Source organism: Lissotriton vulgaris, chromosome 1_2, assembly GCF_964263255.1.
Source record: "Lissotriton vulgaris chromosome 1_2, aLisVul1.2, whole genome shotgun sequence".
Lineage (NCBI taxonomy): Eukaryota > Metazoa > Chordata > Amphibia > Caudata > Salamandridae > Lissotriton > Lissotriton vulgaris.
The window spans coordinates 190,992,092-191,018,558 of record NC_141686.1 but is presented as its reverse complement, the minus strand read 5'-3'; the positions used below and the strand labels follow the sequence as shown (position 1 = coordinate 191,018,558).

Below are 26,467 nucleotides of genomic sequence, written 5' to 3'. Positions count from 1 at the left end.
CTCTCTGTCTCCCTCTCTGTTTCCCTCTCTCTGTCAACCTCTGTCTCTCTCCCTCCCTCTCCCTCACTCTCTCTCCTTCCCTCCCTTTCCCTCCCTCTGTCATCTCACCCCGTGTGTGTGTCAGCCCTCAGCCCAGGCTGACACAGCTTCCCCAGCTTGGGACCATTTAAAAGACCATTTACATGTTAATTAAGCTTTGTTTTTATTTCACCTCTTAGCGCCCCTGCATCTCCACTCTGACAATCACTGGAATCCCCGGACCCCCACAGAGCAAAGTCTCTCCGAGTCCAGGGGTTTGCTGACACAATTACATTTTTTTTCCTCAGGTACGATGTCTGAAAGGTCCATGGGCCACTAAGGAATGCTTGCCGGGCCGCTGGTGGCCCGTGGGCCGTATTATGAGTACTGGTGTCCTAGCCTCTCTGCACAGTGAACGTGAAGTGAACAGTGTCTCTTTTGTCTTCCTTTAATTTTCTTTCAGTGCACTTCCTTGTTAATTATTTTGATTCACGCTACCCCACGATTGTATCCGGCCACGTCAAGGAATATAGCATTTTACTGTCGTGTAGCCCCTTGTTTTTGGATCATCTTATTCAGGGGCTTGTCCTTAAATGTGTGAGCTACACAACAGTAAAATACTACTATCTTGGGGTAGCGTGAAGCAAAATAATTAACAAGGAAGTACACTGAAAGAAAACAAAGGAAGAAGAAAGAGACAAGAAGAGAAGTGTGAGAAAAAACAAAAAAGGTCAGAAAGAGAAACAAATGAAAAAGGAGAGGCTGAAGAGAAGAAAGGAGACCGCAGTCATATATTCAGGGTGACAAGATGGTGAAAATGTAAGAAGAGAGAGGAACAACGTTTAGAAAGAACTGGAGTAGGGATAAGGGTGGGCAAAGAAATCATATGAGAAGAAAGAAATTAAAATAAATAGGAAGAGAGATTATTATGAATTAGCATTTCTAGTGCGCATAGCTACCCAGAAGCATCCCAGCGCCAGACAAGAGGCGAAGTCATTTAATTTCTTTGTGACTGTCAATTGTAGATTATTAAATGGGGTGAGAGGAATGTTGAACTTCCATGAAGTCAGACGCCCAGGGCCTTGTAAAGCAAATACAGTTTCAATGAGAAATCCAGGGCTTACACCTTGTAGCACTGTCACAAAAGCAAAGGTACGGTATTTGATTAGCATTAAAATAGCATTACGTTCAAGGAGTCATTTAGTACAATTTCTAATACAATTTAGGAAAAAGAAGCAAAAAGTAATGAATAGCTCAATAACAAAATGCCAACAACTGGACAATGGAAATGGGGATAAGGTATTTTGAAGGTAATGTTTAAAAGCCCATAGGATGCAATGGAGATATTGAAGGTATTGTATTTGCATTTATATATCTCTTACTACACCTGACGAGGTATCAAAATGCTTTTTCAGCCAGTAGCACGCTACTCTGGAACCCATGAAGGATTATTAGAACATTGGAATGTTGGGAGCTCCATTGAAGACAATGAAGTGCTCTGGGCTTCTAATATAGCAATATAGCCCGCCGTAGTGGGTTATAACAGCTAATAAAGGCCTCCTGCAGCCCGAGCCGAAGGCGAGGGACTTTAACAAGGCAGCAGAACTTTAGTCACCAGTATAGCCCTGCTACGAGGGGCTATAAGAACATTCTGCCACTAGAGGGCAGAATGTTCTACCAAATTAAACAAAGGCTTCAGGGAGCGCAAAGGGATTGAAATCCCCTCAGGCTCCCTGAAGCCTTTGATCACAGCCACAAAGAAGCATTGGAATGTTGGAGCTCCAAGCTTATACCAGCCATTATAAGCCCAGAGCTACTCCATTGTTTTTAATGGAGCTTCAAATGTCCTAATGGCTGGTAAAAGCTCTTAGCGCCAACATTCCAATATTTGTCATTCACAGGTGTTGCTTTGAACAAAGGCCTCATGGACCCCGCGTAGATTTAAATCCCCTCAGGCTCATTGAGACCTTTGGTTTATTTGTTAGAACATTCAATCAATCAATCAATCAATCAATCATGAACATTTGTAGAGCGCGCTACTCACCCGTTAGGGTCTCAAGGCGCTGGGGGGAGAGGGGGCTGCTACTGCTCGAACAGCCAGGTTTTGAGTTGCTTCCTGAAGGAAAGGTGGTCTTTGGTGAGGCATAGGTGGGTGGGGAGGGTGGTCCAGGTCTTGGCGGCCAAGTAGGTGAAGGATCTTCCTCCAGTGGTGGTTCTGCGGATCCGTGGGACGGTGGCGAGGGCAAGGCTAGTGGAGCGGACTGGCGGGTTGGCGTGTTGAACGTGAGGCGGTTGTTTAGGTATTCGGGGCCCAAGTCGTGGAGAGCCTTGTGTGCGTGGGTGAGGAGTCTGAACGTGATCCTCTTGCTGACGGGGAGCCAGTGCAGGTCCCTCAGGTGGGCAGAGATGTGGCTGTGTCGGGGATGTCCAGGACGAGTCGTGCTGAGGCATTCTGGATGTGCTGGAGTCGTTTCTGTAGTTTGGCTGTGGTCCCAGTGTAGAAGGTGTTCCCATAGTCCAGGCGGCTGGTGACGAGGGCCTGGGTGACCGTTTTCCTGGTATCCATGGGGATCCAGCAGAAGATCTTACGGAGCATGCGGAGGGTGTAGAAGCAGGAGGAAGTGAGGGGTTAACTTGCCTGGCCATCGTGAGGGAGGAGTTGAGGATGAAGCCCAGGTTGCGTGCATGGTCCGTGGGCTTGGGTGGGGGGCCCAGAGCAGGGGGCCACCAGGAGTCATCTCAGGCGGAGGTGGATGGGCCGAGGATTATTACTTCCGTGTTGTCTGAGTTTAGTTTCAGGCGGCCGAGCTTCATCCAGTCTGTGATGTCTTTCATTCCGTCCTGGAAGCTGGCTGTGGCGATGGGTCGAGGGAGCCGTTCGTCTCAAGGAAGGCTGTCAGCTGTTTGTTGACGTTTTTCTCGATGACTTTTGCGGGGAAGGGGAGGAGCGAGATCGGGCGGAAGTTCTTGAGGTCTGAGGCGTCTGCAGTGGGTTTCTTCAGGAGGGTGCTGATCTCTGCATGCTTCCAACTCTCCAGGAAGGGGGCGGATGCAAAGGAGTTGTTGATGATGTCCCGAAGTTTGGGTGCGAAGATGGAGTCGGCTTTGTTGAAGATGTGGTGTGGGCAGGGATCGGTTGGGGAGCCCGAGTGGATGGTGTTCATCGTGTGGGTGGTGTCTTCTGTGCTGACCAGGGTCCAAGCACACAGGGTGGTGGTGGAGGGCGACGGTTCGGTGGCAGGGTTCGAGTTCTGAGCGCCCAAGCTGTTGTGTATGTTGGCGATCTTGCGGTGAAAGAAGGCGGCGAGAGAGTTGCAGAGGTCTTGAGAGGGCGTAATGTCGTTGTTGCTGGCGTTGGGGTTGGAGTCAGAGCTCTTTCACGATGTTGAAGAGTTCCTTGCTGTTATGGGTGTTGTTGTCCAGTCGTTCTTTGAATGATGACCTATTGGTGGTGCGAATCAGCTGGTGGTGTTTACGAATGGCGTTCTTGAGGGCTGTCCTGTTCTCCGTTGACTGGTTGTGGCGCCAGGCTTTCTCCAGGTCATGGCAGGATTTCTTGGAGTCTTTGACATCGTTGGTGAACCATGCGGCTTTCTTGCTGTTGGGGTTGCTGGGAGGGTTTTTCAGTGGAGCAAGGGCATCGGCGTAGTCGGTGATCCAATGTGTGAAGTTGCGGGCTCCTTCGCTGGGGTCCATGGTGTTGGTGGGAGGGTTTTTGCCTCAGGGAGGTGGTAAGTCGGACGGTGGTGATCTTGCTCCAGCATCTTCGGGGGGTTAGGCGCGGGCGGTGGTGGTCGTTTGTTATCCTGAAGTTGAAGTGTACGCACGCTGTGGTCTGTCCAGTGGATCTCGGTGGTTTGGCTGAAGGAGATGTGGTTGCTGGAGGAGAAGACGGAGTCGAGCGCGTGGCCGGCGTAGTGGGTGGGGTGTTGACCAGTTGCTTGAAACCGAGATTGGCGAGGTTGTCTAGTAGGGTGGTGGTGTTGTTGTCTTTGTTGTTCTCCAGGTGGAAGTTGAGGTCTCCTAGGAGGATGTAGTTGGGGGAGGGGAGGGTGAGCTGGCTGATGAAGTCTGCGATGGCTTCGCTGAATTATGTGTGCGGTCCCGGGGATCTCTAGATGAGGGTCCCTCTGAGGGTGGTCATGGGGTCGGTGTGGATCTGGAAGTGAAGGTGCTCTGCAGAGGCGAGGGTGTTGTCGGTGTTGGTTGTGACGTGGATGGTGTTTCTATGGGCGATGGTGATGCCTCCTCCGGTCTGGTTGACGCGGTCCCTCCGGATGATCTTGAAGCCGTCCGGGATGGCTATGGCGATGTCGGAGGCTGAGGTGGCGTTCATCCAGGTTTCGTCTAGTGCAGTTTTGTCCAGGAGGTCCCAGATTTCGATGGCGTGCCTGTGGACGGAGCGGGTGTTGAGCAGGATGCATTTGAGGTGGTTGTTGTTGGCGGCTGTTTTGGCTGGCGCGGTGCAGGAGCGGGTGGAGGTGAATTTGCAGGCGAAGGCTCTGTGGGTGCGTTTCGGGGTGGCTTGGTAGCAGGCTGGCTGTCGGCCGGTGTTGAGTGCATGGAGGGCGGCGGCGTCGTTGCTCAGACGGGTTGGCTGGCTCCGGCGATGACCAGGGGTTCTGGTGCTGGGCGCGGTCCAGGCGTGGCTGGGCGCAAACGGGCTTGCCTTTGGCGCGCCTTCGGCAGGCAATCGGCACGCCTGCTGTACGTGGCCGCTGCGCGTACGCGCGGCCCCCGCCATTTATGTCCAAGTGGGAGGGAGGAGCAGCTGGGAGGCGGGAGCGGGGGTGAATGGGGAGCGGCAGATAAGGAGGAGGGGGCGGGGCCGCAGGGGAGCAGCGGCGGGGAGCGGAGGGGGGGTGGAAAAAGAGCAGGAAAGAGCGAGGAGAGTGAGGGCGAGCCTGGGGGGCAGGGGCCCAGGGGGAGGCGGCATGAGGAGAGGCCAAGCAGGCCAAGGAGGAGGCAGCAGGACGAGGGGCCAAGCAGGCCCAGGAGGAGGCAGCAGAGCACGCGGGGGCCATGCGGTAAGTAAAGTGACCGGGAAGGCGGAATGTTCTAATAGCCTTATAGCTATCTGTAGTGGACTATACCTGACATTAAAGTCCTGTTCCCTTGTTAAAGCCCTCAATTAGGGTCTTAAATGCTGTAGTAGGCCTTTAATGCACGGGTGTAGCCTGCTACAGTGAGCAATAAGGCTATAGCCAGACCAGTAAAGAGTCAATGACACAGACTGCATGAGTAATGTAGTGGAGGGTACAAGGGAATGAGTAAGTAGAGTTGATTATTAGGGTAGGTGGAACAAGCAGGGAATGTGGTAGAGATATTGTAACTAGTGGAAGTGAGGTGTCTAATGGTAGATAAAGAAGGCAGCAAGCATGATTTTTAATATTTTTTTAATCTATTAAAGTTCCAGAGAGAATATATATATTGACTATGATTACTCTGACTAAAGAAGCATACATCATTTAGAAGCCTTTGATTCATTCATGGTTAAAGACAGATTAATAGACTAGAGAAACAACATTTGCTTAACAAGGTTTTCTTTGTGCTAAAGGTGAATCGAAAAGGTAACATGACATTTCTGAAAACAGCAGACATTTCATTTACAGTTGCTTGCATATTAGAATAACAGATGTATTTCGAAGAGAATCTTGAGTGACTGTTACTTCTTTTTTTGATGTGGCCCATGGACATATCAGTAGTACCCTCCATTTCCGCATAGGCTATAACAGAAAAGAACATAGAAAGATGGTTGAATAAACTTAGAAAGAGAAACATGGGACCATATTTTTCAAGGTGTGTTAAAAATAAGACCCGTTACCCTCAACTAACATGACTCAGTTTAAAATGTACCTCATTTAAATAACTAATATTATTAAGAATATTATACATTCTTACCTTTTTGCAAAATGTTTTAAATGCATCGTGTCCCAAAGGTCAATATGAACAATGGACTACGTTCAGTAAACCCTGTGAGATACTTATGTAAACATCTGCAGAAGCAACAAGTTAGAAGCTAGGGAACAGCAACCGAAAGTAAATGTATTGCTCAAACTTCAGTCTGTTGCTTCCAATAAAAAAGCCAAAACCCTGCATTGTACAATATGGCTGGTAGGGATGAAATAAGGAGATAACGTTTATGAGATGCTCCCTGTATGTTTTTGAAGTGAATAACATTTCTGGCAAACTGGCTTTAGTGAATAGAGAATCCTCATCTATTTGCATATTTAAACTGTGATTATGAACTAGTGAGAGTTATTATACTTTGAGAAATTGGCTTCATGATTGTGTAAAACTCTACCATGCTTATATATGAAAAGTGAGCAAATTAGTCATCTCTTCAACTGTTATCTATAGTCAGAATGGGGTCTCGCCCCTCCCTACCTGCTTTGTCAGATAAAAAAAAATGCAAAGAAGGTGTGATGCTCCACTCAAGTGATAGAGGCATCTTCTGAATTAATTTTCTTCTACGTTTAAATCTTGCTATTTGAACCATCCCCAAAGCATATTATAAAGTGGAACAAACTTCTCATCCAAACGGGCACAGAATTAGAGAGAAAAGATGAAATATGCAGACATGTGTTACATGCATTGTAATTAACCTTAGCGCAGGGTGGTCCATTTACTTGCAATGTTGAAATACTCACCATAGGCAGATGATATGGGGCAAAACTAATAATAAGTCCATATGGACTGTTAAATATATTGAGGCTACTCTCAAAGTTAGTTTAGCTTTTTTATTTTAATATTTCTTCAATTCTCAAGACATTTCATAGGTGGCTTGGAGGAGGAACCTTAAGAAATGAAATTATAGAGGAACTTTAGTTGTTAGGATTATAAATATATATAATTTTTTACTGCTGTTATCACACACCAAGGACCTTATTTATCATAGTATTGCATAATGTTTGCACTATGCAACTGGGTGCAAAAGCAATGCAACCTGTAAGAAGCAATTTATCAAGCCATGCGAGACCACCTTGCATGTCCCTGAGTGATTCGATAAATCCAGAGTAAGGCAATGCAGTACAAAACACTGCGTTGCATTACTCTGCCCCAGGGAGTTGTTCCATCGGTGGTGTGTGAAAGTTCCCACACACAATCCATGGATTTTGACGCAATCCCAGATTTACCATAAGTGGTAGACGTGAGATTTTGCCAAAACTGCTACCCCTCAACAGGTGAGGCGTAATGAGGAGAAACATGGAGGTCTCTTGCTAAATCCTTTTGTAGCTGCTGCCTGAGCTTACCTTGCCTCGCCGGACCAGTCCTTGGGGACTGAAACTTTGCCCTTGCTGCCACGCACCTCCCGCAATCAAGCTAGTGCAGACACGAGTGCCGGGGACTACAATTATCAGCGTCCCACTGTCCGTGCCTGTCAGAGGCCGGAAGAGGCTGGGCTGGGCCACCCCTCCAACATCGACATCTGAACTCTACGTAAGCTTGTGTTACTGGACTTGGGTAGAAGGGGGTGCTTATGTCTGTTCAAGGGATTGTGTTTGATTACTAAATTGATCACTTCCATTCCTAATTGTTTAGAATCTATTCCTTGTGGGCATTAGTAAGGTCATGCGTAAAGGGAGGGCGGGCGGGAGTGGTAGGGACCTTCGATGCCTTTCTTACTCGGGCTGAATCTGTGTTAATACACGAGATACAGCTAACCGAACGGAGGCTTTCATTGGACCCTTTATGTTTATCAACAGGGCGATTCCCTGTACTAGAGCCAACTGCTACCCCAATCCCATGTCCCCAACCATCATCAGTGACAGTAGGTAGCCCAATAGCTAGGCTCTTCTAATTTACCCCTTGTGGATAGCTTATCCTCTTCACCTTCAGCTACACCTACCAATATGCTTAATAGGCAGCAAAAATCAACACTTGCCCCACGAGGAAATGCTCAAGTAAAGAAAAGGAATAGTGTGCAGTGCCTCCAAAACCAGCCTTCAGGTCTCAAAGCAGGCTAAGAACAAGAGCATGGAATTAAGGAGGGAAGGGATCCCAGCTCCAGCCGCCGAGGCTGACAACATCAAGGCGGGTGCAGCTAGTGTAGATCCTACCCCACTGGGGCTCCAACAATTAAACTCCGTTGAGGCTCAATCTTTTTTAAAAGGATGGAAGCTAAGTTGCTAGCCCTGATTTATCCCCTTCTGTCCAGATTAGCTGCAATAGACCAGAGATTAACCAAAATAGAGCAGCATATAACTAAAGTTCCACCCCCTCAGTCTGGGAGCAGCCAGCCCGAAGTTATAGGTGCCAGTCAGGCATAAAACACATCTTGGTCACTACAACACGTCGCGGCTTGACCCCTCCCTTCCATAGCGATCCCCCCGAAACCCCCGGCATTACTTATACGACCGCATAACGGTCCATTGACATGAAAGGAAGGGCCAAAGGGCCCAGTGGGGAGACTACAGGGTCAGGGTGGATATATGTTGACGAATGTTTTTCTCCATCTTCCACCCTATACTATAGTACTGGCCAACATCCGAGACTTCAAGCCAGAGAAGAGGAACATTGGTCCTCACTTAAGAATAAGGCCCCTCACTTCTTGAATTCTAGGACTGGGCTTGGGAACCATCTTTTCTTAGAGTTCAAGATGGTTAGAAGGGTTGCTTGGGTTGGTCAATCTGAAAAAGGCCTGGTCGGGGTCTGTGTCGTCTTGAGCTTCGGGTCTCTGAGCATGGTCCGGTGTATCTTAGAACAGGCAGCCTCTTTTAAGGTATATAACGAGGCTATTAATGTCCTTCCGCTGGGTCACTGCTACTAATTGAGCACAAAGTTCAGAGGGGTAACACAGAGGATACCTGCGCATTCGCTAGGCCCCTATAATTTTGCAATCCCGCCCTCCAACAGATATGAGGCACTTAGTTCGCTGGAGGAAAACGATTGACTGGGTCCCAAATTTGACTCCCCTACTCCTGTGGATCCCGCCACCAGGGACACGGAAGACCATGTGTTTAAATTGAATATTTAGAGCCAAGGGGGTCCTCCTTCAGCAATAAACAATGTTTCAGAGGGTGTAAATACTCGGGAAGACAGATTTGGGGAAGATGATAGCTCTACTGAGACGCACCCAAATGAAGTGAGCCTACTGGCGGGTGTAACTGATCCCTGTGTAGTGTCCTGTGACAATTGGTTACACCCATGCATTAAATCCAGCACTAGTTTAAAAAAAATTGCTGTGGTTTCCTCGAATATTGCCGGGCTAAAGAATAAATTACTAGGCTGGCTATCCTTTATCGAAACCAATGAAGTTCTGGTATTTCAAGAAACATGGTCAGTGAAACCCGAGTTTAGACAATGCTTCTTACATTTTTTTTAATGCTGCTAGTGCTGGTCAAAGGGGGAGACCGATGGGGGGACTAAATATTTGGGTGAGACAGAATGATAGGTACAAAGTCCAGCAGCTGGACACCATTAGTAACAATATTTTATTAATCAAAATTAAAATTCCTGATGTTGAGGACCTCTTACTTTTAATGTCTATGCCAGAGGGATTCCTGGAGGGAAAGCCTCTGGCATTGTTTCCCTTCTTGATTCCTATCTCAATCAGTATAAAGGAGGGGGAAACATCCTAGTTGCTGGGGATTTCAAGTGTTCTTTTGAACCACTAGATACGAACAATGTAGACCTTGGCCTTGAGCAGGACCTTCAATGTGATATTCCACAACTAACATTAACCTCCATTAAAAAATGGACAGAAGCTGTTTTTCAGCTAAAAGTATTATGTCTGGAGCTTGGGTTACGGGCTGTAAATGGATGGGCAAAATCTGATAAGCAGGGCTCTCCTACTTACAGCAACAGGTTGCGAAGTAGTCATATAGACTACATACTCAATAAGGAACATTGGTCCTTCCTCTCCTTCCCACTCTGCAACTCTGGGCAATAGCTTGCTTAATCTCCACAACGGCACCAACAGCGCTAGGATGCCTGGCTTCACCTTGGGGGTGCCCAGGAGTGGGCACTTCACAGGGAACGACCAGGAAGGGTTCCACAGCGGTATGTATACAGCGCCTTGAGACCCCTTTAAGGGTGATTTGTGCGCTATATAAGCACTACATTTACGTTTTTTTTTTTACATGGTTGTTGTGGAAAGGGTGGAATCTTTTCTTCATAATGAGTGGCTTGAGCTTGTTTAATTGCAGCCTTATATTTTCCATTGGCTATCCTATATTCCTGTTCCTGTTTCTTAGCTACAGAGAAATCTTTCCTCCATATCCTCTCTAGACGTTTGCATTTTTGTTTTAGCGCCCGCAGTTCAGGAGAGGAGATTACTTTTTATTTAATATTCTTTATTTAATTATGTAAATTGTGCTTTTAATGTTTTTTATGTCAATTGTATGGGCAGGTTGCGGGATTATAGGGGTAAAGGGTGATAAGTAATTTACTTTTAATTAACTAATAATTTGTTGTTAATTGTAACTTTATATTCATAAATTATTTGATAATTAATTATGTTAATTTTGAAATTAATTTTGTAGGTGTGGGTTGTGGGGCTTAGAGGGATAAAGGGTAGGTGGAAGTAAATTAAGTTTAATTTTTTAATAATTAGAGGCCAATTCATAGGTGTAAGGCCTCCAGATGGTGGCCGAGGGAGCACCTATGTTGCACACCTGTTGATCCATGCACCTGGTGGCAAGCAACATGAGGTGCCTGCCAAAGAGTGCAGGGATGAAGTACACCTCAGTTCTTTACAATGACAGCATGCATTCCGATCAGAATGCATGCCCCCATTTTAAAGAATAGGTGTGATTGCATCCTAATTTCAGGTTTGGGACCTCCAACAGGAAGTTGGTCGGTTCAAGTTCCAGATCGATGTACGGATGGACGTAATGTCCGTCCGACATTGAAATCGGCCCCTAAGTTGTTAAATACTTTTCATTATTTAATTGACAATTAATAAATGTAATAGTGTCATTTAAAAAAAAAGTTTTTAGCTGTGGGTTGTGGGTTTTGTAGGGTTATGGGGTGGAAGTAAATGCATTTTAAGTAATCAATATTTATTTTTTTAAATTAATAATGAATATTGATTGTATCATTATGTTAATTAAAATAATTATCTGTTAAATTGTATGAGTGTGTTGTGTGTGTTGTGGGGGTATATTGTTCAAAGTACATCAATTACTGAAAGTACATGAATTATAATTAATTCATAATTAATATTTAATTGATGATAATTAGTCTGTTGATACATATTTATATTAATAGTGTAAAAAAGTTTTTTTAAAGTTACGTTTTAGGTGCAGGTTGTGAGTGTTTGGGGGTTATAAGGTGAGAAGTAACTAAATGTATATAATAAATATTTATGGGGTAACAAATAATTTCAAAATGAAAATATTTATTGGTATGAAAATTATTTATGTATTTTATTAATTTTAATATTTGAAGGTATTTATGTTTTAAAAAATTGTATTACTAAATATATTTGTATTTTTAGCAACATATTTATATTTTTCTTAATTTACTTTGTTTTTAAAATAATATTACTTGTTCAAGATATTTTGCTTGATAGTTGTTGGATTTGATACTTGTTTGCCTACTGTTGTACTGACTGGAATTGGAATAGTAAATTTTTCCCCTGACTGGCTGAAATGAGTACATTAATATTACCTATTTACAATCAAACACTTTCACTACTGTTGTAATTACTGGAGAGGGAGTGCTCAATAATAACCAGGCAGCAGCAAGAAATGTAAGCAGACAAATTGACAGCTTTGACAAGCACATGCCAAAATGTTGCCTGATTCTTATTCCGATTAGCATATAGGACATCCCCCTATATTGAAGATGTCTTGACATCAAGACACCTAAATTGTTTACATTTCCGCCCTTTGCTGGCTGCTGCTTCACAGTCTCAAGTGCGCATGAGTCAACAAACGCACAGGGTGAGTGCACGCAAGTCCCCAGGAATCTTGTCAAGGACCGGGGCTTTGCCAGCTTTGAGCTCCTGAATAACTTGCCATATCTTGGCGAGGGTGAATGACACTGTGACATTAGTCAGCTCTTGTGGTAGCCCGGGAGAGTCATCTGCTTGGATATTTAAATCAGAAGACAACATAACTCGGTCGGCCACATCCAGGTTGACATATTTAGTATTGCCTGTACTATAGAGGGATTGAAAATGGGTAACCCAGTGCTTAGGTAAGGTTTTAGTTTCAGGTCTAATCATAGTGGTTTTCTGTCACGACTAAGCGCATGCCAAAATGTTGCCTGGTTCTTATTCCGAATAGCATATAGGACATCCCCCTATATTGAAGATGTCTTGGCATCTTTAAGGGGCCCTTTATATCTACCCTATCTGCCTGAATTTGGATTGAGGGCCACTTTTAATACTTTCGAACTGAAGGGTTTATGCTTCTCTACACTCTTTATTAAACCAATATTGCTTGTGGGATTATGTCTCAATGTTGTTTTGGTAAAGCAGGTGTTCCTCAGTATCTCAAATCAATCATCATGGGATTTCAAAACATCAAGAATCTGGTCCCCTTTTGATCTAACCAGGTGGGGCCTCGGCACAAGAGCCAAAGTGTTATAGAAATACGAAAGTGGCAGAAGATGGGTTGATTTTGGTTGGGGTAGGGCCCTGTTAGCCTAGGACAGCAACCCACCCACTTGTTGGGGACTCCAGAAATTCACTACAACACAGTCCCCCTTAAACATTTTTGTGTGGCCCCACCCGCCCATTCCCTCGAACAGTTAAGATAAAATTACCAGGTCAATCAGGGCGTACTGGCAAAAATTAAGCTTGTTATTCAGACAATGAGCAATCTTATTTCTCATTTCAGCGGTTGTCTCACCAGTCCTCAAAGGTAACACAGGAACATTAGCCAAAACGACCACATAGGTACATGAAGCAGGCGGGAGATGTAATGTAGAGGGCCTGTCGCTAAAAGGTAGTCCACCAGGCACGACCCCCAATTGCTGTTCACTGCCGAAGTGTAGCATCCCTTCTCTTGCCATCCTTGGTGACCTAAAGTCGATCACTGGGACTAGGACTTCTGATTGGGGAAGGACGGTCACCCAGACCAGAGGTAGAAAGAGTGCTAATGCTATTGGAAACTGCATTAGTGGAATGGAGCGTAGCATTTTCAGACTTTCGCTGCTCCGAAGTGGCACCCACTCCTATCCCTTTGATGTAAAAATCTTTTGAGTCCACAAGGCGCCTCAAGTTTAGCCCAATAGAGGACAGTTGGGAGATAACCAGTTCCAGTTTACCTTTCAAAATAGCCTAAAATGTAATCTTCAGTGAGATACTTAAATCCCCCACATCATTCAAACCATGTTTGGATGGAATCCAAGCACTAAGTCATAGTCTCTCTGGCTTGGTTTCCCTGTAGCGTCAGCGGACCTCCTCCTATCTTTTATGGCTGGTCTGGAGCTTGGAAATCCACCAGGCGCCTGTATTAGGGGGATTGTGTTTGAGGGGAGTTCGGAGGACAAGTAGGGCCTCACAGGGCTAGACTGGTCAGCTGACTCTGACAACTCGCTCCTAGTCAGTAGCTTAAGATTCTTTCTGCACAGTAGGGGACCATCCCCCGACAGAGAAAATATGAGCTCATACATCTCTATCTTTTTTAGAGGCTACCACTACCGCCCAGGCCAGAAAATCATTGATAGTAGAGACTTGGGTAAGCACCGGGGAAGGTAACAGTTTGGCTGGGGCAGCCTTTCTTATCCCCTTGAATCAAGCAATAACTTGTGGAGTAGCAAAATGTTCCCAAATGTTAGTTTAGTTAATCTAGAACAGCAAATTACCTGCCCTTGCCCGGAGCCCGGAAACAAACCAAGGGGTTTGATAACTGGCAGAAGATGAGCCTGCCATTGGTCTGGGCGAGGCCCACGCTGCAGGAAGTAATCTGGGCTTTTGAAGCTGTACTGACTCCTTTTCCTGTCACACACTAGTGCCTTTCGGTGCGCCGGAATCTGTGACAGATAGCCTCCTTAGTGCTGCATAGGCATTGCGTGCCCTGCGGATAATCGTCAATGCTCATCAAGTGCTGCAGGTTACTCCCCCTCTCAAACACAAGCACCTTCTCGTGGGCTGGTATCTGGATCAGAGAGTCCCTTTAGTGCTGCATAGGTGCCCTCTAATTCAAAGACCTATATCTGACTCTTGGGACCTCTTCAACAGCCTAAGGTACTGCAGTCGGCATTATTAAAACTCTAACTACAGCCTTTCAAAAAAGAGAGGACAAGTGAATGCCACATTTGGTGGAGGATCTTTGTGCAATTTCTGTTTATTTACATTGCATGCCTTTGGTGGGTGCAGAATATGAAAACAGTAATTAGTAGGGCTAAGTGTGCAACATGAAAAATATATTCCAAGCCCATATGTCTAGCTTGTATTTTCAGTTACAAGCCAAACCTACTGACCTTGTCAAGTCTTGTCAGTGCTTGTTTTTAAGTAAGACATATTGCCATTGCCAATGGGTGTTTTTTTTTTTTTTTTTAAGCACTAATCCTTATTGCATCACTTTATGTCTTGGATGTACTGCAAAGTGTATTTTTCCAAAAAGTTCATTGTTGTTGATATCTAATCAAAAAAATAAAATAGGACAAACAAAAAGGGTAAAACTGAGACCTATGGCAAGACGAAAACTTGGAGTTTGGTGGATGGAATACTCTGTCACAAATATGATAGATATCCTGTCTTCAGTAATAGAAGTGCATTATATCCTAAGGCACTGTAATACGGCTGATAGAACATCCACTGTGATTGTAATGGAGTATCTAAGCCACACAACTCTAAATCAGGCATTATCATTTGAAGATGAAGTATAAGAACATCTGCGGCAGGCTCACTCAAACTGTTGGTGGTTTAGAAATGGCTTCCTCCTACACCATCAGTTGATGGATCTGCACTATTTACATCACCACAAACCGATGTAACAAGCTTATCAGCTGTGCTCCTAATGATTACAGAATCTAAACCTCTCTGGCAAAGGGTATACTCTAACCTATTTAAACCTCACATGATATCAAATAATAATCCCTAAAGGAAACATTAATCACAATAGATGATTTGTGTAATTTGAACTGTGCCATAAAAACACGATAAATAAAGAGATTACTATTGAAATGTAAAATGTTTCAATGTAATGAAAATCCTAATCATTATAAGATTGTGCATTTTTTTCCAGAAAATTTTAGAAATTAGGAAAGCCTTACCGATTGCCCAGATAATATTTGCAGACAAAAGGATATACATAAGGAGTCAGTGGATAATCATTCCAGGTCACATGTCCTATTGGAAAGGAAAAATATATGTTATTGAAATTGCAACCAAAAGCATTAAAAGGTCTGCATGGATACTTGCATTCGTTTGCAGAATTATTCTGAACATGCTATATATTTTTGTGTAAACAAATGTACTATTTTTTTTAATGGCTTCACCTTTGTTTTGTGCTGGTATAGAAATTGTTGTTGTTCAATGTAGACACGAACAAGTGGTTGTTACTTTCATGTCTGCTTTTGTAAAATGCTTGTGCGGATGGCTTATCATCATTGGGTTTGGGTAGGCATCTTTTAAAACATGGGTTGTGTATATATGTCGGAGATGGGTAAGGGGAGTTTGGCGGCAGCCGAGCCCCTGCTCCCTGGCACGTCATCAACACCTCCTTCGACACCTCCTTCGACACTGCCACCTTCCCGGAGAGCTGGAAGCACGCCGAACTCAGCGCTCTACTAAAGAAACCAACAGCGGACCCCACCGAACTCAAGAATTACCGCCCCATCTCGCTCCTCCCGTTTCCAGCCAAAGTCATCGAGAAGACCGTCAACAAACAGCTGGCCGCCTTCCTCGAGACGAATGGATCCCTCGACCCCTCACAGTCTGGCTTCCGAGCCAACCACAGCACCGAGACCGCCCTCATCGCTGCCACCGATGACATCCGAGCCCTGATGGACAACGGAGAAACAGCGGCCCTCATCCTCCTAGACCTCTCCGCGGCATTCGACACTGTCTGCCACAGCACCCTAGTGCAGCGCCTCAGCAACGTCGGAATCCAGGAGAAGGCACTGGAATGGATCATCTCCTTCCTCGACGGAAGAACACAGAGAGTCCGTCTACCACCGTACAAGTCAGAGGCCACCGAAGTCATCTGCGGCGTCCCTCAAGGATCCTCACTGAGCCCCACCCTCTTCAACGTCTACATGAGCCCCCTCGCGCCCATCGCACGCCAACACAAACTCAACATCATGTCCTACGCCGACGACACCCAGCTGATCCTCTCCCTGACGAACGACCCCGCCGCCGCCAGAGCCAACCTTCACGAAGGGATGAAAGATGTAGCCGAGTCGATGACGACCAGCCGCCTGAAACTGAACTCAGACAAGACGGAAGTCCTCATCCTGGGCTCCTCGCCCTCCGCCTGGGACGACTCCTGGTGGCCCCCCGCCCTGGGCACCACACCCAAACCGACAGACCACGCACGCAACCTGGGCTTCATCCTGGACTCCTCCCTCTCCATGACCAGACAAGTCAACGCAGTCTCCTCGTCGTGCTTCAACATCCTGCGCATGCTACGGAAGATCTTCCGGTGGATCCCCACCGAGACCAGGAAGACAGTCACCCAGGCCCTCGTCACCAGCCGACTGGACTACGGCAACGCCCTCTACGCCGGAACCACCGCCAAGCTCCAGAAGAGACTCCAGCGGATCCAGAACACCTCAGCCAGACTCATCCTCGACATCTCACGAAACAGCCACATCTCCGGACATCTGAGAGACCTGCATTGGCTCCCCGTCAACAAAAGAATCACCTTCCGTCTCCTCACCCACGCACACAAAGCCCTACACGATCAAGGCCCGAGCTACCTCAACAACCGCATCAACTTCTACCCTCCCAAACGCCACCTCCGATTCAGCCAGTCACACCCTCGCCGCCGTCCCCTGCATCCGAAGAACGACAACAGGAGGAAGGGCCTTCTCCTACCTGGCCGCCAAGACCTGGAACTCCCTCCCGACCGACCTGCGCCTGACCCAAGACCACCTCTCCTTCAGGAAGAAGCTCAAGACCTGGCTGTTCGAGCAGTAGCAGCACCCCCCCCCCCCCAAGCGCCTTGAGACCCTCCGGGTAAGTAGTGCGCTCTATAAATGTTTTTGATTGATTGATTGATTGATTGGCAGTTTGGAAGGGGGAGGGGTGGCCGGCAGCAGCCATTTTTGTAAGGTTTTTGGGCTACGTTGGGAATAGCCCAAACGTAGCCCAACTCATTTTGATAGCCCAAAGGCTATAAGGGGTTATCCCTCCATCTCCCAGTCACCATTTTATGTTTTGGTGACCTGGGGCCAGATGTAGGTCACCAAATACCGGTCGGTAACGGCCGATTTCGGCCGTTACTGACCGGTATTTGGTGATTGAGATGTAGGGGGCCAAAATTTTACAGAATCACTCACTGAATACCTGGAACAAAACTACCTACTGGTCATCTCCCAGTCCAGGTTCCTGATCAACCACAGCACCGAGACAGCGCAGATCGCTACCACAGATGACATCAGAACCCGCAAGACTGTGGTCCTGATCCTCGTGGACCTCTCTGCTGCAATTGACACCATCTCCCATCACACCCTCATCAACAGGCTCTACAACATTGGCATACAGCAAAATGCCTAAAAGTGGAACGCCTATTTCATTACAGGACACACTCAGAGCATCCGGCTGCCTCTCCTCACCTCCAAACATAAGGAAATGATATGCGGCATACCCCAAGGATCATCCCTCAGCCCCTCCTTGTTCAACACCTATATGACCCCCCTTGCAGATACCGTCAGATCCGATAAACTCAACATAATTTCCTTCACAGTCAGCACTAAACTTATCCTCTCACTCACCAAAGACCCCTCCAACTTCTGCAACGCCGTGACCAATGTAGCCAGCTGGATCAGAGACACTGCCTTAAACTCCACTTCGTCAAGACAGAAGTACTGATATTCAGAAACAACACCTCCATCTGGGACTACAGCTGATAGCCAGCAGAACTCGGACCAACACACACCAACCAACCAGGCTCACAATCTAGGCATCATCCTTGATGGCAAATTGACCATGAAATGACGAGTCAACGCAGTCGCCTACTCATGCTTCCACATCCTTCCCATGCTCTACAGAATCTTCAGATGGATCTCAGTCAACACACGAGAGAACATCACTCAAGCCCTTATCACCTTGATGTTATATCCTGTTGTTCCTCTCTCTTTGTGCTCTTCCTCTCTCTTTGTCCCTCCTTAGTGTTAGTGTCTGCTTGTCTATGTCATGTCTCTGTGATGTCATCCAGGATTCTACCTGTTGCTGTTCAAGGGATTTATCAGTTACCTGGAGGCTGAGCAGGAAGTTATCTGCTCCCGGTGGGGTTTCTTACCATATTACATTCCTACCTGAATGCTGTACCTTCTATCTAATCTCAAGAATAAATATACTACATGAACATTACAACAAGGACCCTTCATCTTTATTTTACTGAATTTAACACTGGCGACGAGGGTGGGATGATATATATAATAACACCACTAGAGGGATAGAAACTACACAATAAAAAGAGAAGGGAAAAAGGTAAAAATATATGAAATACAGAATACCCATCTCCGCAAACACCGGTGAGAGATCGCTCACCGGTGTTTGCTGTTTCATGATTTATTTATTTATTTATTTCCCTTGAAAAGAAAATTGTGTTCTCCAACAAGGTACTGTTTGATTTTCTTTACATTTTCCCATGGACATTTCTACAGAGGTGTTTGTGTCTCCCTTCATTCAAATGACAACAGTGACTACTTTTATTATTTTGATTTGTTATGTTTAAGATGTTGTGAACAATTTTGCATATTTCCTAATTTATGCAATGTGTAGTTTGCGCTGTAATTTACCCTTGAGTGCATTTCTTCTAAGTACTGTGGTGTGCTAAATATCTATTTATATGCTCAATGCTTAGAACTCTGTTACTAGGTTATGTATGTATGCTGTTACATGTTCTTTTCTGTGTGGATTTGCAAGTGATACATTTTGAAATAATTTATTCTATTATTGCCTACTTTACTGGAGCCACGTTTGTGCTCAACCTTTGTTGAGGTGCTCATTTGCTTTCATTTTGGTGATGATTTGTAGGCGTTATGCTTATTGGGGTCATTTATGTGCTCAACTATGTTGAGGTGCTCCAATTTGTTTTCATTCTTAGTGATGATGAGCTAAAGTGATGCTCAATTTTGATGTTTATTTCTGTTATGAACCACTTTATAGTGCTCTATTGTTAGAGGTGTTCATGTGCTTGCTATTAGAAGCCATAGGGGCTCAATTTTATTGTCATTTCAGATGAACCACTTATAGTGCTCTATGGTTAGAGGAGTTCATCTATTTACTGTGAGGAGCCACAGGGCTCAGTTTTATTGGTGATTTTCTGTTACTTACTGTGAGGAGCTGCAGGGTCTCGGTTTTATTCTATTGATAGAGAAGTCGTGCATTTTCTGTGAAGAGCCGTTTTATTGTCATGAACCACTTGTACTGTGCTCCATGTTTAGAGGAGTTCATGTATTTACTGTGAGGAGTTGGGCTCATTTTTATTGCCATTTTATTGTCATGAACCACATTTACTGTGCTCCATGTTTAGAGGAGTTCATGTATTTACTTTGAGAAGTTGGGCTCATTTTATTGTGCTTTATTTTAGAGGAATCGAAAATATTCCAATTTGAGGAGTTGATATTTCATTTTCTATATATGGTACTGAGTCATACTGTACCTTTGCTCATTTGTATTGAGATGTTCATTTTTCATTTCATTTAAGCTTACATTCTTTTGTTAGCTTACGGTGCTTGTACAACCTTTGTACCTGTGCCCCTTTGATATTACCTCTTCTTTCCATCTTGTTGATTAGGGTGTTTATTTCCGGTGCATATATGTTCTTTCTTCTGCCTTTCTGCTTCGGCCATCTGTTTCATCTTATCCATTTTTTCAATTGAAGGGGGGAGGTGTGTTATATCCTGTTGTTCCTCTCTCTTTGTGCTCTTCCTCTCTCTTTGTCCCTCCTTAGTGTTAGTGTCTGCTTGTCTATGTCATGTCTCTGTGATGTCATCCAGGATTCTACCTGTTGCTGTTCAAGGGATTTATCAGTTACCTGGAGGCTGAGCAGGAAGTTATCTGCTCCCGGTGGGGTTTCTTACCATATTACATTCCTACCTGAATGCTGTACCTTCTATCTAATCTCAAGAATAAATATACTACATGAACATTACAACAAGGACCCTTCATCTTTATTTTACTGAATTTAACACTTGAGTACTGCAATGCTCTTTATGCCGACATCTCCATCCAGCTCCTCACAAGACCCCAGACAATACAAAATGCCACAGACAGACTTAAACTGGACCTCTCCAAATGGATGCACATCACCCCCTACCTCAGAAGGCACCACTGGCTCCCCTTTCAGAAGAGATGCCAGTTCAATATCCTCACAGGCACTTGCCTACAAGGTTTTAAATGATCCAGGACAGTCTTATATCAACTATCGACTGAACTTCTATATACCTGGAAGGCACCTGAAATCCCCCTCACTTGCCCGTGCATACACATCCCACATCGGCAGAGCTAAATCAGAGACCTCTCCTTCTCCTACATTGCTGCCCAGACCTGGAACAACCTGCCCTCTGAACAGCAGAAAGAAACTCAAGACCTGGCTTTTTTACTGAGACATCAGACCCACAGTGCCCAAATACACCAACAGTTCTGCGCTATACAAATGCTAATTGATTGATTGATGATTTCATGTGGTTAGTTGAGTGGACCGAAAAGCCAGCCTTTATTAGTGCCTTAAGACAAATGAAATGTGCGTGAGTGAAGAGCTATGCAGAGATCAGGGGCACTTTTGCCAAATTGTACTAAGAGAATTCGAGGAGAAGGTCATGCAGGGGGCGGCAAAAAAGACTGTTGCACCAGGCGCCACCAACACTAAAGCTCGCCCTAGGTGTGGCGATGAATTTAACCTAGTGTTAGTTGATGGAGCGAGGTGAAGAAACAACATTTTGTATACCCCTTGGGAAGTCATTTCCTCATAACTCTAACCTTTATTAATTGTGTGGTTTGGTATACTAATCAACGTAGTGTAGAATGCACACATAAATACACGTGGGAATATTAATCTGCTTGCATGGAAAACTATAACTGACTAATTTAGTAATGCTGTCATGGTGTTTACAATTACAAATCTTTAATTTAATCAAAAGCGGCATAAATGTGTTTCTGTTTATGTATGTCGTGGCAAAAATATGGAGATAGGTGAGTATATCCTGCATATGTGTTGCTTATTTGCTAGGTAACAACTAACAGGGAAAAACTTAGTATGGGGGAGGTAAACAGAAGGGTTATATTTCAATAATTAACATTTATTTGTGTTTGTTTTCAATTACTGTGACAGTGAAAGATACTGCGCATGTGTGGCTAGAGCCGAGTCTGAATGTGAGCTGCCTGTGCCTGAGCGAGAGCGGCTCAAGGACAGCTTGCCCTGAAAGTCCAGATGACTGCCAACAAAATGGGAACTTCTGAATTTCAAAACGTGGGAAAGGAATCTCATATAACAAGTTGAGGATGTGACTAGGCTGGACATTCTTTAAACAATTAACTCTTTAATTTCAGCTGATGCTACAGAAAATTAATATTAGAATGATAAGGTGATGCTCATCCACCCTCAAATTGTCCAATCAGGACTTGAGTTTGTACTGACAGTTACTTTTGTTGATAGATCAAGTTAGTGAAATAGGGTATAAAAAGCCGTGATTTTTCTTAAGAAAAAACTCTCTTTTCGATTTCCTCCTGAGATGCTGACGGAATGCTGATTTTCCTGAGATGTAAGACTTTGAATACATTTTCTATTTTCTTTGAATGAGACATGAGTTTTAGATGAGGTTGTTAGTTGGGGAGCTAGGAAAAAATGAACTTTGGGAACGATTTATCTTTTGCTAATACTTATGTCCTGAAACCTAAATACTACTGTCTATTTCTGAATCCTTGAAATAAATGAATATAACTGTTTGAGATAAAACCTTTACCCTTTTAAGGTTATTTTTTTAATAAAGAAATAAATAAAGTGAATAAACTGTTAGACATGCTAAACTTTGCTTTCAATAAAAATTAGATAAATGGAGAATTAAGCATGGACCATAATGGTGGTGTGTCTAAATAAAATGTCTCATTAATAAAAACCATGGTAAAGTTCCTTTAAACTACAGGTGTATATTGTATAAATCTTTAGTTTTCATTTAGACACTCCGGTATGATCTCGCAGCTCTCCTTTGAATCACACCGATCAATGAAGTAGGATGAAAAGTGTTTGTGACTAACTGGCGGTGTTATGGGCCCCACTGATGAGTAATGTATGATTTGGTACTTCAGGAAAAGGTGATATGGTTTTAGAAAACATTTCGGGAGTAGCGCTGCATCAGATGAACAGGCCTTGCAGCAGTGAAAAACATGTCCTCCTTTATAAATTCAATGCACCTTGCCTTATGAGCCTTCAGCATCTACCTTAGGGGTGCCTTATAAGTATTAAAAAGAGAAGGTTTAGGCCTAGCAAAACGTTTATTTTGCTAGGTCGATATGACAGTTTCATACCTTCACAACAGGCTGCAGTATTAAGGTGCCTTGTTAATGGCTGGCACAATACGTACAGCGGTCCACTAGTAGTATTTAGTTAACAGGCCCTGGTACATGTAGTACCATATACAAGTAAATTAAATGTACCAATTAGGTATCTGCCAATTGGACTAAGTTTTAAGTGGCACTGGTTAGGAGTGTTAAAGTGTACAGAGTTCTGAAAACCCTAAAAAAGGGGCTCAGCAAAGGAAGGCAGTGAAGGCAAAACCTTTGGAGTGAGCCTTGAGAGACGGCCAGGTCCAAGATAGCTAAATAAATACTTGATATGATTATTTGTAGGCTGGTGTAAATGTTCTGATTTGAAGTTGACCACTATACTGATTAGGTATTTTGATGTCATGCAAGCAATATTGCAAATTAAATCAGATCAGCATGTTATCATGAATCATTTGTTGTCTCTATTATTATTTCACTTAAAAAAACTTCTTGGATCATAAAACTTGATTTTTGAGAAGGCTATGGCAATAGATGAACTCAATTTACAGTTTTAAATTTCTTCATCAAAATCAGCCTGATGTCCCTTTATCTAACCCAAATTGTATTTAAACTTATAACACTAAATGGTTAGTTGATTTAATTATCTTTTAGAGCATTCAAATCTTAAATCCAGGCCTTGTCTACTTCTGAATTTGAAAATATAATAGGAACCTTCTTACCATCCTCTATGTACCAGGAGCCGATGAAGTCTTCGTTGCCAAGATTGTCAGGTTGGCCTTTGCCAAATGGCAGCATTGTAATTTTAGATCCATCGGAATTCATATACTGTCCCTCCTTCATGGAACAAAAAAACTCACAGTGGTAAATCAAATTATTGTAGCTAAAGACGTATAATAGTCAACTGCACAAGTTAACACTAGCTTGTTTGTAAGGTATTCAAGTAAACTCAACAAGTTGAGTAAGTACCTTAGACAGTGAAGTTTCAAATATACATATAAGCCTGTTTATGCCATAAATAAGTTTAATATGTTTAATTGCATTGTGTTTCATGATAAGCCTAGTTCTTAAGTTCACTATCTGCGTTAACAAAGCCTCTGGGCAAAGACCAAGGGCCTCATTTATTAGAAGTGATGCATCGCTGCGTGAAAGCACATGACTTACCTGTTTCTTCACTGGGAGGTGGATTGTCAGGCTAAGTCCACCATGGCGTTAATGCGTAAATATCGCTGGATTTCCAGAGATATTCACACATTTAGCCGCTATCGCTGGATATTTTATGGCATTAGAGATAAACGTTGCTAATAGCATGTTATCTCCGCGATAATATCTGGCGATCAAAAAAAAACCACACTAAGCGTGTTTTGCGATAATTATCGCAAGTTGTTGCTAATATCACCCTAAGTGCCAGAGAGATGGTGCTTGGTATGGAAAGGAGTCCTGCTGAGTTGAGCTCTGACAGAAATCTACCAGAATATTGAGATGTAAAAATGTGCGTGCCAAACTGTCCACTCCAGAATATCATAAAGGTCAGTAGAGGGTAACTATACTTAACAATATATATATGTACCTTGACAACATATACTTACTTTACCTTCACAATAATCTGTTAGTCAACACTTTGGCATGTCTGTCCTCAGTATGCTGACATGCCAGCTTAGAACCTAGGTCAGGTTCCTGAAAACTACTCCTCGATTTTGGAGAGGTTCATGATGAGGTTCATGATGAGGTTCATGATGAGGTTCATGATGCCTGAACCAGTTGCAGAGAAGAGCGGTTCTGCCCCACAGAATAAAGGCTGGGACAGTGGAAAGTTTGTGGCTGACTTATACCAATTTAACTTATGCAATTCCAGAGGCTCTCTGTTAGGAATTATGAATACAACTATGAAAACTTTGTCGAGTTTAATATTAAGGAATGATAGTGTATGTTTGAATTATTATGTGAGAGACCAGCACTTCTACAAGCTTTTTTTATGTTAAAGCCGATTGGTCTGGCTAAAGGGTTTTCAAACTGAGAGAACAAGAAATAAAAAATCCTCACGAAGAGCACGGATTATGGAACACTCTTTTCCATGTAGGTTCCCTGTGGACAATAACCTGCTGATATTGGTGTGATCACAAAGATTTCTCCATGGTATTTCTGAGCCAAGGCCTTTTTGAGGGCCTGATTGCACATTGCTTGACCTGCTGGATTTGTCCACAACGTTACCCACAGTAATTTTTCGGCATAATGTAAAACCGAGTATCTCACTATACAGCTTTTTGGGCAGAAACTCCTGTTACCTGCCAAATAGGTATTAAGAAGGCACTCATATTAGGAACAACAGGGAAATGGGCTACTGTCCTAATTTCTGGGCTACTCACTAAACGGAATGTCATTAAGAGTCTGCTGCCTGGATAGCCAGAGCTTTCAACCACGCAATGTCACCCGTCTCAGGTGGACTTGATTCCACATCACAGTCAGAGAACTACAGGTGAATCATTTGGAATCGCTAATCTCTGCACCCCCTGACATTTTCGCAGTACATAAGATTACATCAGAAAGACATGCATCTTTCTCACATAATGATTCTGCTGCATTCGGGAATGATGAAATAAGCAGACACAGAAGGCACAGAAAGAGGCAGGTTGCACAGAAACGCTACTGATATAGTATGTTTGCATACGTGTGTGTGTCTCTGTGGGTGAGGTAGTAAGCTTGCAGAGCTTGTTTTCTAAATATGTGTTTTGTGTGTACTTTATTTAGATAATCAAGTCCATTAAAGTGCCGACAAAATTATTTTAAAAGATGTACAGAATTGACACATTAAAATGGAGCGGAATTCCGACCGCAGGCAAGGGGTTAACTGCATTCAGCAGCATCTCCAGAATAAAAGGATCGGTGCTAGTGGACCCGAGACTTTACTTTGGTGCAATATTATATTAGGGGCTAGATGTACGAGTCGCAAAATTCAATGTACAATAGTGTCTCAGACACTGTTTGCGATTCCCAATGGGAATATTAATGAGACTGACGCAATTTGCCACCACATTGGGAATGGCGAGCACTTCTAGGGATGCTGTCCTGCTGGGCTCAGCAGACGACCATGACTGGGACTGCATTTTCAATAAAGCAGTTTCTTTTGGAATGCAGCCTGTTTTCCTTAAAGTAAAACAGGATGAATTTAAAAAAGAAAAGTTAAACTTTTCAGTTTCATTTTTTGAGGGCAGGCAGTGGTCCCAGGGACGCCTGCCTTATCTTAAAAAATATTTGCACACCCATTCACAAATGGGAAGCGGTCCCCTGGGGACTCCTTTATGTTTGTGAATGGTTTCCCACCTACTTGTAGTAGGTGGTAAACTGCGAGTTTTTTGCGACCGCCAGTGCGGTCACAAAACACTAATACATGGCATTTGCACTCGTAAAAGGAAGGGACGCACTTGGCAGGCCCCTTCCTAATAGCTATCCGCTAACCATATTTGGCGACTCGCTAATGGGTTAGCTACTTGCAAAATAGGGTTAGTGCATTGGCCAGACCTTTTTTGTGGTTGCAAATGGGCAGAATAACCCTTTGCGACTGCAATAAACAGTTGTACATCCGACCCAAAGTGCTGTGCTCTAAAAATGTAAAATGCTTATTCTAATACAGGCCTAACAATAAAGAGTATGCGTTTCGCCATTTATTAAGTAATTTGCTGTTAAAAATATTCTGCGATCACAACAATCCTACGGGACTATGAAATTTCAAAACTATCACCGGGACCAAAGACCTCTACTGGCCGCTGTGTTCAGGTTATTCAATATATTTTGACCTTTAAAAATTCTACCAGCATGATTAAACTTTGAGAACTGATGATATAAACCAGCAAGAACAGGCCACAGAACAATGTCACTCTA

The 26,467-nt window shown here is 44.0% G+C and overlaps 1 protein-coding gene across 1 annotated transcript in view; it reads right to left on the bottom strand.

The window, feature by feature from the left end:
- Window positions 1–5,499: 5,499 nt before the first annotated feature.
- Window positions 5,500–26,467, bottom strand: part of LOC147734885 (alpha-N-acetylgalactosamine-specific lectin-like) — a 71,583-nt gene continuing 50,615 nt past the window's right edge. The window contains exons 5-7 of the mRNA XM_086953664.1: window positions 23,311–23,425; window positions 15,190–15,265; window positions 5,500–5,744 (exon numbers count right to left, since the gene is read on the bottom strand). Of these exons, the coding sequence (XP_086809790.1) occupies window positions 5,717–5,744; window positions 15,190–15,265; window positions 23,311–23,425 (219 nt within the window). The 3' untranslated portion in view covers window positions 5,500–5,716. The remainder of the gene's footprint in view (window positions 5,745–15,189; window positions 15,266–23,310; window positions 23,426–26,467) is intronic.